The following is a 15292-nucleotide window of genomic DNA, read 5'->3' as shown; positions in this document are numbered from 1 at the left end:
CTCAGTGGTTTAAGAGCATTTGCTCTTCTTGCAAAGGACCTGAGTTTGGTTCTCAGCACCGTGGATGGCTTGGCTCATAACCACCCTAACTCCAGCATTAGCGAACTCATGTGTATGGCCTCCGCAGGCCCTGGCATACATGCACATCTGCACAGATACACACATACAAAGTAAATCTTTTTAAAAATGTGTTTGGGGGACTGGAGATATGTTAATGATTAAGAGTTGTCTCTGGCAAAGGACCTCAGTTTGATTCCCAGCACCCACATGCTGCCTCATAATCATTAGGATCCAAACCCTCTTCTGATCTTTAAAGGCAGTACTCACATACATGCACGTAGGCTAACACCTAAGCACATTCTTTAAAGAGTGAAAAAAAAATAAAACATATATATTTAGGAAGCCACATTGCAGGCAGACACACTGCCGTCCTCTACTGCTTCACTTACTGAGGACAAGCAGAGTAGGTTTTAGTGTCATTCTCAGGGGCGCTAGGGATTTGGGACATTAAATGAGCATTGGCTTCCACTCAGCTGCATTCACTACTAATGTCCATAATGCTCTGACTTTGTTTTTGAGCCACAGTCTCAGTATGTGGCCCTGGTTGGCCCAGGACTCACTGTATAGACCTGGCTGGCCTTGAACTCAACAGAGGTGAGCCAATGGTTCTCACTTCAGCACTTTGTGTTCTGGACGTGGCTCCTTTAAGCTCCTGGCTCCTGCCGCTCCCTCAGCTCTCTCAGCATCACAGAGTTACAGACTCTAGGGCCTTTTTCTGGATTCGGCCTTGTTTAAGGGATTTCTGTGGCTGGTTTGACCTATCCAAACCACTAAACCATTTCCCTGCCCACAGTGAGGCTGCTCTGCTTTGACATCCTTTCTGTGCTCCTTGGACTATCATGCTTCATTTCCTTCAGGAGTGGAGATGCTCTGCATTCATGGCTTGGCTGTTTGGCACCGAGCTATGGATTCCAGCTTCTCTTACTTACCTTCTGAAGGTTTTTTACTATGTTTCTAATTTCTTGTCTTTTATTTAAAGGGAGAGGGCTTTGTTTTTTCCACAGAGGCCATTGGAAGGTGGTTAATTGGCTATGTATTGTTACATCTCGGGGTATCTGGGAGCCTGAAGAGAGGGAACAAAATGGGGGAGTAACATCACATGTCACTAAGATCCCAATGAAACCATCTGATAGGAGCAGCCTGTGATACCCTCAAATTAAATATGAGCAGTCTGTGATACCCTCAAATTAATTACAATAAGTAACACCAAAGATCACTGAGCACAGATCACCTTAACAAAATTTAATAATGATGAAAAGGTTTGAACTACTGTGAGAAAAAGTACCAAAATATGACAAAGGCGCCCTGCTCAGATGTAGCCCATAAGCAGCTCAGTCTCCAAGTGCTCCCTAATAATGGGAACAGGGACTGCCTCTGACCTGAACTCAGTGGCTGGGGCTAGATCTTTGATCACCTCCCCCTGGGGGCGGGGCAGCCTTGCCAGGACACAGAGGAAGACAATGCAGCCAGTCCTGATGATACCTGATAGGCTAGGGTCAGAGGGAAGGGGAGGAGGACCTCCCTATCAGTGGACGAGGCGGGAGAGGCATGGGAGGAGATGAGGGTGGGAGGGTGGGACTGGGAGGAGATGAGGGAGGAGGCCACATCGGGATACAAAGTGAAAAATTGTAATAAATAATAAATAAATGTAGAAATATATGACAAAGGCATTGAACGAGTCAATGTTGTTTTTAAACATACCTTCCATGTGCTGGGATTAAAGGTGTGTGACAGTATTCCCGACTTCACGTTTTTAATTTCTCTGTAGTTGCTTATGGGAATGTGGGTGAAGGGCTGATTATAGACACCGGTCAGTGGCAACGATTCTGAACAAAATGTGTCTGCTTTACCATCAGGCATTAACTGGGAAGAGCGGGGTCTCATGAGCTCTCCCCTCAGCGTCAGATCGCAGCTGCTGTGAGCTCTGCCCACAGCTCAGCATTCCACACTATCTCACTCTTTCTGATCCATCTGTGGTGTTGCTGAGTCTGGGAGAGAGTGCTGCAGATGGTCCATTTGTGACCGCTCATTCAAATGTCCCTTAATTCTTGACACTCTGACTAGTTATGAGTTTCTGCATTAACCACCTTCCACCTCGAAAAGAAGCTGCGAGCCAAGGCTGCGAGCAGCGCTCATCGGTGGGCACAGACGTGGTTATTTAGAGGTCAGTTGGTAGGAACACCACCTCACCTCATTTACCACATAGCAGCAGTAGCTTCCCAGCAGGGCTGACTCCTCAGCCACGTCGTGGGCCAGGTTTACAGTTCCTATGGAGAGAGCTTCTGCCCAAGAAGCATTTGGTCATCCCTCTAAGACCTGCCACTGCTGCCACAGTGGACGCATTACTGAGCCTACAACCGAGTTAGACTGTGGGCACAGTTCCTACCCAGAAGCCTGAAAATCACCTCTAGCCAACATGGAGAGTCACCATTTTGTGTTTTAAGTGCTTAGAAAAATTTTAAGTTAAATCCAGAGAATCTAACAAATTATATCTGCCACCTTAATGAACAGAATCAGGAAGCCAGTATGTAAGAGTGCTCCTTCTTCAGATATGATCATGGCAGCTATATCCTGAGTCTTTCATTTGGATTTAATAGATTTATTTGAGCTTAACATCTCTCCTACCTGAATATGTAGCTGGGTGGGCCTAGCATGCTCAGGCCAAAGATTGGGTCCTCCGCAGCCCCAAAAAGGTAAAGTCAGCCCTCAACAACAGGAGGCTCCCTCCTGACAGTCACACAGACTGATTCAGTTCCAAGATAGGGTGTGACGTCAGATACTGACTTTCTGTTCTCTTTTAGGCTTAGCCATGAGAGGGCATAAAAATTATATTTCATTTAATGTAGTAAAGGAAAGTAAACAACCACTTTTGTTTGCCTTTGTGTTTTGCAGCTATTAATTTGACAGTCCTCATTTTGGTTTTTGTTTTGATACAGGGTCTCACGATGTAGCCTGGGTTGGTCTCCAAGTCACAGAGATCTACCTATCTCTGCCTCCAAGTTCCCAAGTGCTGGCATTAAAGATGTGAGCCTCATAGCCACGTTATTTTCATGTAAGGTCCAAGGAAAAAGTTCACCTCCACATGTAACTTGTAGTTGTAAAAACAGTTCCTTCTTTCCAGGTATCTTACGAAGATGTGGAGCGCTTAAAAGGCCTGGCGGTGACTGAAAACATGAGAGTCCCCCACTTCCTTCTAGATCACAGCCGGTACAGGGAGCATTTAGAGAAGATCATGGAGGTGAACGAGCTGACAGATGCTGAGCTAAAAAACCTCATTTAGAAGCAGCCCTGACTCCAGTATCTTAGCAGCTGGGGGCACCTTGCATCTGCAGAATTGGAAGAGAAGAGTGGTGGCCGACCGTTTTCTCAAGACCAGCCCTCAGTATCCAGCTGAGATCTTAGGTGGCACATAGACCTGAAACTGTTTTCTTAAAATGTCTCTATAGACTGCAGGTGGAAGTCACTTCCCTCTTCATCCAGATCTCTCCAGAGACAAATGACGATGCTACTGCTGAAGAAGACTCCAGGGTCAGTTGTAAATTGAGCACTGAGGCCAGCTCTGGATTGGAGGTGGCCGAATTCTAAGCTGTGTTGTATAAATCCAAGGTTCTATTTCTTCTGCTAAACAGTGATAATTGTTCTTCCTTGAACCACTCATTTTGTAACACCCCAAAAGGCTAGCAAAGAGTTCTTATTTTTCTTATGTTAAGTAATGTTGAGAATGAAAAAAATTGAAAACTTTTCATTAAGTTCTTTATTTTATACATTTTTGCCTTACTTTCTCAGTTTATATTAAACTAAAGTGTGTGTGTGTGTGTGTGTGTGTGTGTGTGTGTGAGCGCGCGCGCGCGTGCATCAGACATGGCTGCCACTGCCCTATGCCCCAAGCCTTGACATTTTTTCTCTTTCCTCTGTGCCCCCTCCCCCTTTCTGAGAACACTGAAGATGAGGACAGGCTGGCAGTACCTAGAGCGCCACCCAGCACACAGGGCCAGGCTGTTACCCCCAAGCCTAACTGTTCGCTTCTTGGAAACTCAGTTACCCTTTTGATTTCTACTCAAGTTTTAAAGATCCTCCCCTTGGCAAGGAAGTGGAGGGACTGTCCCCTGCAGCAGGGGGGCCTTGAGAAAATGAGCTGCCACTTTCTGCCTTTTATCTCCTCACATCAACAGCCGGGGAAAGAGGCCACTCACCATGCTTGGAATATGTGCTGAGGGGGACAAGCTGACCTAGGATGTACCAATTTCTGGGCATTTCCTTCTCATAAGCAACCTTTGATGAGTTCTGAAACAGACTGAATTTACGGGAATGTCATGTTTGTGGCCGTTTCCTTCTTGCAGAGCGTACACCTGGCCTCGTAACCGCCTCTCCCTGCAGCTTAGCCACAAGGAGACTGCTGCTGTAAGCGCTCCAGGGTAGCTGCAGTGATTTCTGCCCAAAGCTACCTGAGGGCTTATTTTGACCTCGGCGCAGGTCGAACTATGCCAGCACTGCAAAGCCTGGCATGTGCCAAAGGCTGGGCTTTACGACTTCCTCCTTCACACACCTGGAAGGGCTCGCTTCAGATGACCATGTTACAGTTAAACCCAGGGTCTCCTCTCAAGAAGGGCAGACCTCTTGCCTTTGGCAGCAGAGTGAGGCCCTTTGGAGCGTGGGAAACCTGCCTCCTCGCTCCACACAACAGTCGGCATGTGTCTGCGCATGTGTCTGCGCATGTGTGTGCCAGGAAGGGGTGGGACTGGAGGGGTGGGACACCCACCCCTGACCCCTCAAGTCTCGGCTAGCACAGAGTGCTCTGCTTCCGGCCTTGTCTCCCGTTCTCTCACCTCTTAGAACGCATCCATGGGGCTGTGCAGAGCAGCCTTAGGAGGGAAAGGAGGGCAGATTTATGTCATGTGATCTCCACCCGGATGCTTACACGTTCAGTTCTTACTTCCTGCTTAGAATAGTGAGGCACCTCGGCAGCCTTCATTTCTTGTTTGGGGATTTTTTGCAGCGGTTTAAAGTGGGTGGATCTACTGCCTCTGGTTTGGAAAGGGGATTGCTTTCTTCCCTTACTACTTTGGTGCAAAGATAAAAAGAATAAAATAAAAAGCATTCTGAAGAGCAGCACTGACTGTAAAAGTCTTCAAAAGTTAACAGCAGCTAAAAGTGATGTCAGAAAGGCAGAAGTGGCTGAAGACCTTCCTTGTCAAAGCTGAGACTGATGGGCCGGTGTGGCTCACAGCTTTAATCTGAGGACCTGGGAGGAAGGCAGATCTCTGAGTTCCAGGCCAGCCAGGAATACACAGTGAGAAACCGGTTTCTTCTCTCTCTCTCTCTCTCTCTCTGTTTCTTTCGTTCGTTTGTTCGTTTTCGAGACAGGGTTTCTCTCTGTAGCCCTGGCTGTCCTGGACTCACTTTGTAGACCAGGCTGGCTTCAAACTCAAAGCAATCTGTCTGCCTTTGCATTCTGAGTGCTGGGATTAACTACGCTTGTTTCAAAACAAACAAACCAAAAAATAAGTTGAGGTTGATGATATATATTCTCTTTAGTATACTGAAGGTAAGATCAATAAACAAAAAATTTGAATAGTCTTTATATTGAAGCTATATGAATTTTAATTGTAGCTAGGTCCACATCAGAAAAGCCCTGGAAGCTTGGGATAGCAGTAGCAACCCTGGGAGGCAGGACCGAAGGCCCCAAGTGTCTGATACCATCCTCTCCCCTTTCCCTCTAGCACCCTCCTCGCTGTCTCAGGTGGTCCCAGCTACCCCTGCCACCTGCTTTCTGAGACTGGAGCAAACTGCGAGTCAGTCACAGCCAGCTGCGCAGTTTCTGAGCAGCAGGAAGCCTCAGGGATCCCTTGTCCATGCTAGCTGCATCACCTCTGCCTACTTTTGCCAATGGTTTCCCACAGCCCCATTTCTCTGCAGGCCCCTGCCAGCTTCACTTGCTCCTGATCACAGTAGAATTTGAGCTCTTCATCATTTAGCATTCATCACAATGGAAGCCAGCAGGGCTCTCATGACATTGTGTCTTCTGTCACTGACACTTGGAACTCTCATTCCTAAGTATCCCACAAAAGCAGAGGCATAGTCACGGGTTGATCCTGACGTTCGCTGCACCCGGAAAACCCCTCCCGATGGGTCACTGCTTCTCGGCCATTGTCTCATTTCCCTGCATCTGCACGATGCTGGTTCACGTGAAGGGTCGTCCTGGTTCTGGGCTGGGTGCTGTCAGCAAAGCTCTGCCACTGCTAGACATGGCTCAGCTCTGCACGACAGGGTTTAAACAGGGTCACCCCTCCACAGCCTCTGGCACATGCTGCTGTTTCTTAATGCCACCCCGTCTCAGCATTTTACCACCAATGCTACAGAAATAAGGTCAGGGGACATCAAACCCCTTCTGCGGAGGTTGAAGGAGAATGTCCCCAGCAGGCTTAGTCATCAAGGAATGGAACAACCTAGAAGGATTGGGAGGTGTGGGCAGGGCCAGAAAAGAACACCCTGATCTTAATCTGACGCCAAGAACCTGGGTTAAGGGAAGAACACCCTGCCCTGGCTTGACCCCAAACTCGGAGAATTGGAAATCCCTGCCCCACAGCTCAGCATTCATGGCCATACAAGGTTTCCTGTTGTACAATACATTCCCACCCTGGATGCTCCAGAAACCCTATAAAAACATTCCCCTCTCTCCAGCCCTCCGCTGTCCCTCTTCCTACTCAGACGGAGCCGCCATTTTCTTCTCCCTGAGAAATCCCTTGTGTGAAGTTTGTGTTGTGTGACTGTGCTATTCCTTGGCTTCCACCTGCCAAGATGCCCTTGTGCTGAAGACCCCTCGCGGAGTGGCCTCGCTGGAGGAGGTATGCCGCTGGAGGTGGGCTTTGAAATCTCAGAAGTCTGAACCAGGCCCAGGGTCTGCCTCTCTGCTGCCTGTGGATCTGGATGTAGAACTCTCAGCTGCTTCTCCAGCTGACGTCTGTCTGCGTGCTACCATGTCTCCTGCCATGCGGAAATCCCTGAAACTGCGAGCCAGCCCCAACTAAATGCTTTCTGTTGGAAGAGTTGCTATGGCCACAGCGTCTGTTCACAGCACTAGAACAGTGACTAAGACAACTCCTATCCTCATTTCTCCCACCCTTCAGTGACTTGGCGGCCACTGAAGGTAATGAATGATGACGGGGACGCCCAGCCCCAAAGGGTGAATTGAACCAAAGCAATTACACAGGTGGAGAGGCAGCATCATAGCAGGTGGTAATGGAGGAGGGAGAGAGAACCCACAGGCGAGAAGCCAGCTTCCCTGGCCAACTCCGGGAATTGCTCTGTTGAGCTCTCATCTCTGGGCGATGAGGCCAGCAGAGCCAGCAAGCAGAGACTGGCCCCACCTTTGACCTCTCTGCCACACCCCCACACCCCCACACCTCAAACTGCTCAAGGTGTTGCTTTCCTCCCATCATTCCTCTTGAGGCTGTCATTCTCTCACCCACTCACTACTAAGGTGCTGTGTGTGCCTGGCTCTGGGGATCCAGGGATGAATCTATTGGAGGGGGAGGGGAGTGACGGATCATAACAAAGTCTCATAAGCCAGGGCAGACGGTGATGGAGCACGCCTTTCATCCCAGCACACAGGAGGCAGAGGCATGTGTATCTCTGAGTTCAAGGTCAGTCTGGTCTACATACCCAGGCCTGCCTAGGGTAAATAGTGAGACCCTGTCCGAAAACGAACCAAAAGAAAGAAACAGAGTATCATAGACTGGTGGGCTCACAACAGCAAAACCTGATTCAGGTCTCCAGGAGAGCCCTATGTTTCTCCATGTTCCTTCTCCTAAGGACCTCAGTCACTCGGGATGCAGGGCACACCGCTCCAGAAGGTCATCTTAATTACTTCCACAAAGACTACATAGGAAGTTGCATTACAAGGGCCACAATTCAACATATAACAAGGTAACAGCCTTCTGCTTCCAGCACCTTCTCCTGCTCACAGTGACCATGGTTATATCCTCAGGGGTCAGCGGACTCTCCTCTGGATGTCCAGTCTGGCTGTGAGGCAAGCTGACCAGCCAGCTCCTCTACAGTATTCTGTGTCTCCATGCGCAGAGCTTCCAGCCGTGACAGCAGCACAGCAGACCTATGACTGGAAGGCTCCGGAAAGCCAGGCTTTCTCACGCTCCAATTTTCTATACTCCTGACCTCCAGGCAGCTGAACTCCGTCACCTAAAGAGCACCTTCTAGCCCAAGTTGGCCTCTTTCTCCCCAATCCTTAAGAACCGAAAACAAAGTTTAGATTGCAGTTTAGGATAAAATGCTTGGAACCTAAAGCTGCTTGGGGCGGAGCTGGGTGTCTAATGTCCTTGGGCTCCATATTGCCTGTTCTCATCAGGCATCCTGACTTCCGTTGCCAGAATGGGCTGGAACAGCACCTCCCACACTTCACACCTTTGCCCTAAGGCCCCTCTGTAAAGGTGCCCTTCCGCCTTACCCACTGTGTCCCAGCACTGTCCGTCAAGTCTTCACTCTTGCTTAGGGACTCCTCAGATTTGCCCCTAAGGAAAATGTGCTCTCCTTCCTCCCAAACGCTGTGCAGGTCTCTGCGGCAATGCTTTTCTGGTTTTCTGGTCGTGAGCCTCTGTACTGTTTCATTTGCGTCCCTGTTTTGAGACGAGGCTCGCTGAATGGCTGCACAGGCTGACAGCGGACTCTCAGCAATCCTCCTGCTTCAGCTTCCCAAAGTGTTGCGATTATAGGTACCTGGCTTTCTTCTAAACTTAGAAAAATTTTAACTTCAATTGTATTGTGTGTGTGTGTGTGCGTGCGTGCGTGCGTGCGTGTGTGTGCGTGCGTGCGTGCGTGCGTGTGTACACACGCATGCGCATCTCTGTGTAAGTAGGTTTGGATTTTATTTTCTCTGTGACAGCGCAAGCTGGTGCACCTGCACACAGATGAGGATTGCCCTAGCAGTGGGTCCTGACTTGGTTTCATGAACACCTGGAAACCAGCCCTGGCGGCTTTAACAGGTGCTGGTGGATTGTCTCACTGGAGACTCAGCTCCTAGGACCTAGACAGTTCATTTATGCAGCTGGCTTACAACAGACAGCCCAGGTGAAGTGCCTGGATGGTTTAGGGGCTGGTAAACGCTGTCAGCTGGAAATAAGGACATGCTGGGTTCATAGTGTGGGCGAGAGGACAGCAGTACGCGCGGCGGCTGACAGCGAGGGTTCACTCGGTGTTGGCTGCAAGCGCAGCCGTGATGAAGGTGCCCTTTGTTTTGGCTCTCCAGTTTCCGGCGCCTTTCCTGGTGGTCAATGAAAGACCCCCGGAGGGTATCTTCCGTTTGAGAGACCCCCTCCCAAGGAACAACGAGGCCAGGCGTTCGGATGCAAGCCGCAAGAGGTTTATTTTGATACACGGGTACCCGGGGCGACAAAGTCTCTCGGAGGACTTGCGCGCCCTCTGGGTGCAAAGCTGGGCTTTTTATAGGGTTTTAGAGCAGAAGCGCGGGTACAGAAGTGAGAAGCATGGTTACAGGGGGCTGATTGGTACATTTACATGAGACCACAGTTTGAGTCAGAGTTTGGCAGGGACACCAGGATTCCAGGAACTGGGTGGTCGAGACGGTCATGATGACCCCCTTAACTTGGCCCGCCACATGTTGTTTTCCTTAGGACTCTTATCTCAACTGGAACAATCTCACAGATATCCATGAGGGTGATTAACACAAACTGTTTTTAGCTCGACTGGGGCAGCCTGACCGCAGATATCCCAAGTGGATGACACAGCTGGGTTTCTTAGTAATTTTCTAGTTCCCCATCTAGCCTACAGAGTTTCTCAAAACAGTAGTGTACCACAAAATGGCGTTAGCTATATTTAGCATGGGTGAAGCAGGGGTCTTTCAGTCAAAGGTGAGTAGAGCAGCAGCAAAGGCACGGGGATCTGAAAAGGCAAATTTCCAAAGGTGCTGCCCTAAGTCTCAAGTTTCATTCTCTCCTCACCCAAGGGATGCCGGACTCCTGCTCTCCCCATCTCCCGTGTCCATTTCTTGATATGGCTTGGCTGCAAGAGAGGAGTGAGGTGGCCACGGGAAGAAGATCCTTGGTGCCGTGGGAACACAGTCAGAGCAGACGCAGCTAGCATGTGCAAGCCATTAACACACGGCCAAATTCTGCTCTTTGCTTTTCAAAAGAACAGGATGAGGTTCAGTGATGGGGCGCCTGAACTCTGTTTCTAGCACAGAGTAAAACTGCTTTACGATGTGATATTACTCTCCTAACACTGGGATTTAACAGTCAGGGAAATGGAGGGGCAGAGGGGAAGAAGCAAGTGGTGGCCGGCTGGCCAGTGGTGGAGTTCAGACTCAGGCAGCCTGGGTGCAGTGCCCGTGGTGGCCACTGGCCTCTGCGTCGTTGTCAGGGCCTCACAGCACAGGGGACAGTGGGCTGCCAGGATCGTGTGCTTCCTATTTCACCTTAACAAATTACCACAAACTTAAAGGCTTCTGAGAGTGAAGCGACATGTGGTGTGTTCCTTGAGTGGGGCTGAGGCAGGACCATGAGTTCAAGTCCATCTAGTTTCAAAAAAATACCTACCATATAGGATGCTTATTCTTCAGGTTGCAAGCCTGGGCAGGCTTAACTGGGTTCTCTGCCACAGAGCTCACAGTACCAATGCCAAACTCCCAGCAGGGCGCTTCCTGGAGTATGTGAGGAAGAATGCATATCCTCGCTCACCAAGGACTGCCTGTAGGGCTCCAATCTCCATTTTCTTGCTCTTTGCTCAGGGCCTGCTGTTAATTATTTAGTATTTCTCTCAGTAGGCCATGTAAGTAGAGCCTGGGGCGAGTTCAGCTGGCAGAACCCACACAGTCTGACCTCCACACACATGCCAAGGCACATGCATGCCCACCTGCCCACAAAATTAAAAGAATCTAGCATTTCTTGGCATTCAGCATGTCTTTGTTTTCCCAAGTTGACATTGTCACCTTCCTTGGTTTGGAGTTTCTCTGACTTCCTCTTCCCTGTCTTATCTAGTGCTGACCCATGAGAGGAATCCATCCCATTAGCAGTTCTGAAGATGAAAGGAAGGAACCTGGGGAGGTGTTAGCACTCCAACACCACAGCCATGATGGCGTGATGGTAGCTCACTTTGGTGACGGCAGGTCTGGAGAGGAATGGAGGCAGTCTGGGAATGTGGGATCAACAGGGCACTCTGCTAGTTGGCTTTGTGGACTCAGCCGTCGCTAAATTTGTAGGGTTATCAAACTACATGGCGTGATCATTGTGCTCACCATGTGTCTCTGTGTGAAGTATGTTTGCACGTGTTGTGTGCCGGCATGTTGGTATGCTCACCCACCTGTGTGCAATGTGTAGTCCCAGAAATCATTGTTGGGTATCTTTCTCTTTATCTCCAGAACACGCTGTGTAGACCAGGCTGGCCTGAAATTCAAAGCTCACGGCTCGCCTCTCCATCCTAAGGGCTGGACTTCAGGGCGAGTGCCACCGTGGCCAGCTCGCTCTGAGCCAGAGTTGCTCACGGAGCCTGGGGCTCACAGGTTGGCTGGGCTGACTGGCCAGTGAACCCCTGAGATCTGCCTGTTTCAGCCAGTTCCCTCCCCCCTCCTCCGGCCCTGGGCCCTCCTGCTTATTTTATCCACTGATCTCTCCCTGACCTTTTTCCTGGTGCTGGGAATCAAACCAAGGGTCTACCTCACAAAGGACTCCTTTGTGACTTCCCTTTATTATTTTGGATTTTTCTTTGGGAGGGAGGATCTCATGTACCCAGGCTGGCTTTAAACTTGGTGTGTGCCAGAGGATGACCTTGGCCCGATCCCCCTGCCTCCACCTCCTATGTACTGTGATTACAGACACCTTTCAATATAACTAGCTTTGGAACTTTTGTAAATTTTTTTTCTCTCTCTTTAACTCTAAAGGCCAGAAGAAGCCTGATCTCCCAGGGCTGGATTTACAGGCACTTGGCAGCTGCCTGGTGTGGTGCTGGGAACCAAATTCAGGTCCTCTGTAAGAGCAGCGCATGTTCTTAACCATTGGACCATCTCTAGCCATTAAACTTTAGGTTGTATGTCTGGGTGCTTTGCCTCCTTGTGTATCTATGGACCACTTGTGTGGCTGTTGCCCATGGAGGCAGAAGACAGGCGTAGGGCGCCCGAAAATTAGAGTTAGAGACAGTTATAAGCCTCTGTGTGGGTGCCAGGAATTGACCCTGGGCCTTCTGGAAGAGCAGCCAGTACTTTGAACTGCTCTCTCCAGCTCTAACTCCACTTTAAAATGAAAACATAAATGATGTGTATCCGTATGTGGCTGTGTGCACATGAGGGGTCTGAGCTGCTGGCTCTCCCCAGAGTTGGAATTAAGGACAGTTGCAAATGGCCTGAGGTGGATAGAACTGACCTGAGTCCTCTGGGAAATCAGCAAGTGCTCCTTAGCCCGTTAGCCACTAAGCCATCTTTCCTGTCCCCAGATCATATTACGTTTAGTTAATTTATTTTGAGTCTATGTAGCCCCGACTGGCCTGGAACTTGCTATGGAACCAGCCTGGTAGACCAGGCTGGTCTTAAACTCACAGAGGTGAACTATTTATGCCTCCTGAGTGCTGGGATTAAGGCATGTTTCATCACACTTGACTAAAATTTTATTTATTCTATGTATATGAATGTTTTGCTGGCATGTATGTATGTGTACCACTGGTGTGCCTGGTGCCTACAGAGCTCAGAAGAGGGCATTGAATCCCCATGGCTGTGAGCTACTATGTATATGCTGGGAATCAAACCATTATTTTCTGCAAGAGCAACAAGTACTTTTTTTTTTTAAATTTTAATGTTTTAACATTAATTACAGTTTATTCACTTTGCATCCCAGCTATAGTCCCCTCCCTCATTCCCTCCTAATCCTGCCCTCCCTCCCTCTTCTCCTCCCATGTCCCTCCCCCAGTCCACTGATAGAGGAGCTCCCCTTCCCCTTCCATCTGATCCTAGCCTATCAGGTCTTATCAGGGCTGGCTACATTGTCTTCTTCTGTGGACTGTTAAGGCTGCTCCCCTCAGGGGGAGGTGATCAAAGAGCCAGCCACTGAGTTCATGTCAGAGACAGTCCCTGTTGCCTTTACTAGGGAACCCTCTTGGATACTGAGCTGCCACGGGCTACATCTGTGCAGGGGTTCTATGTTATCTCCATGCATGGTCCTTGGTTGGAGTATCAGTCTCAGAAAAGACCCCTGGGCCCAGATTTTTTGGTTCTGTTGCTCTCCTTGTGAAGCTCCTGTTCCCTCCAGGTCTTTCTATCTCTCCCTTCTTCCATAAGATTCCCTGCACTCTGCCCAAAGTTTGGCTCTGAGTCTCAGCATCTGCTTTGATATCCTTCAGGGTAGTCAGTCTTTCAACAGCCCTCTGCGGTAGGCTCCTGTCCTGTTCCCCAACAAGTACTCTTAACCACTGAGTTAGCCCATGAATGCGGCTGTGGGGTGGGAAGGGTGTGGCATTCATGACCTTTATGGACCACAGAAGGACAATCTGAAGGGGACAAGAATGCAGTTTGACTCAGATTATTCAGAAGGCCCTGTTGTTTCAAAGGCAGGAGTCTGACCCGAGTAGTTTATTTTAGGCGTATTTATGCACCACAGTTTGATGAAAGCTGGTGATAACTAACTCAGCCCCACAGGCACAACAAAGCATAAATCTCCCTAAGGACAGATCAGATGTGACTGCATCAAAACTATCTGTAAAGTCCATAAAGATGGGTTCTGTAGATTGAGAGAAGCCGATGCTGAGAAGTCTCCGGTCACACAGCTAGCGCACAAGGTCAGCAGGCTAAGAAGCCGGCCTGCTCCAGACTTCTGGGTGGTAACAGGTATTGCGTTCCTTGCCCTGAAGGGAGAATCCGAGTGTTTAACATTCCAGGTTGCCCTAGTGCTTATCTGCGAGCACAGACCTCCTACCCCAGGCCTTTTTTAAAAAGACTTTCTATGTGGGAACGGGCCCACCTGTTCAAGAGCATGTACACATTTTTTTAATCCAGCACTTGGGAGGCAGAGGCAGGCGGATCTCTGTGAGTTCAAGACCAGCCTGGTCTATAGGGTGAGCTCCAGAGAAGCCAGGGTTACAAAGAGAAACCCTTAGGCAAAAATCAAAGCCAACAAAGAGTGTCTACAGCTTTGGTCCATCAGCAAAAACCACGTCTTCTTTGCTTGTAGGCACCATCCAATCACACTCTGGGAGTATGGTGCGATGTGAGTATGCAGTGTGGGGTAGGAACTTGGGGACACGTTCTGTGATGCAGCAAGCTGCTCAGTCTAACGCTTCCCTAGACTTTATTTCCAGCCCTTTCCTGAGTTAGTACCTCCGTGAAGATCTTAGGACTCCTGGCCGGAAGACAGTGTTAGGGCATCACACAGATGTCTTCACTGACACAGGAAAACTCCACTCTCAAGTCAGTACATAATGATGGGGGAGAGAAATCTGCACATTTTCTCTCTTTTCCAGACAGTTTCTCTGTGTAGCCCTAGATATCCTGGAATTCACACTGTAGACCAGGTTGGTTTCTCTTTTTGAGACAAGATCTCAGCAGCCAGGCTGGCCTCTACCTTAGACTTCTGCTTACACCTCTTCCTTCTAGGTGCTGGGAATAAAGGTGAGTGCACTGTGTGCCCAGCTTTGTTTTCATGGAATGGAGTTTGCATAAAAGAGGGGTAGCAGGCTGGCAGCAACAGTAACACTGCTTAAGCCCACACTGACAAGGTGTGAGTACTTGATACTAGGAGGGGCCTTTTCAGACTGTTAATTTTAAGAAGCTAAGAACATGACAGTTAGCATATAAAGCCATATGTATACAAAGAGCCCCAGGGCAAGCATCGAGATCCATGTGAAAAAGACAAGCACAGCAGTGTGTGCCTGTCAATCCAGTGCTGGCAGGTGGGGACAGGAGATTCCCTCGCTGCACTGGCCAGCCACACTAACCTACTTGGTGAGCTGCAGGCCAGTAAGGGACCAAGAGAAAAGAGATACCTAAGGAATGACACCAGAGATTGCTCTCTGGCCTATAGACAGTCAGTCAGACACACACACACACACACACACCACACACACACACACACACACACACACACACACACTCCCTATATAAACTAGTACTTGGGAGGCAGAGGCACACAGATCTCTTGAGTTTAAAGTCAGCCTGTCTAGTGTACATAGCCAGCTCTGGGCCAGACAGAACTATACAGTCAGAGCTATATCGTTGCAAAGTAAA

At 49.2% G+C, this 15292-nt stretch overlaps 1 protein-coding gene across 1 annotated transcript in view; it reads left to right on the top strand.

Moving 5' to 3' along the window:
* The window catches only part of Matcap2 (microtubule associated tyrosine carboxypeptidase 2), a 35562-nt gene extending 31785 nt beyond the window's left edge, over nt 1-3777 (top strand). Inside the window, exon 7 of the mRNA XM_055601361.1 lies at nt 3182-3777. Coding sequence (XP_055457336.1) covers nt 3182-3340 — 159 coding nt within the window. The 3' untranslated portion in view covers nt 3341-3777. The remainder of the gene's footprint in view (nt 1-3181) is intronic.
* The last annotated feature ends 11515 nt before the right edge of the window (nt 3778-15292 follow it).

This window comes from Psammomys obesus, unplaced genomic scaffold, assembly GCF_907164565.1.
Source record: "Psammomys obesus unplaced genomic scaffold, mPsaObe1.curated_primary_1811, whole genome shotgun sequence".
In the NCBI taxonomy this organism is placed as follows: domain Eukaryota; kingdom Metazoa; phylum Chordata; class Mammalia; order Rodentia; family Muridae; genus Psammomys; species Psammomys obesus.
This window is presented reverse-complemented; position numbering and strand designations above follow the sequence as displayed.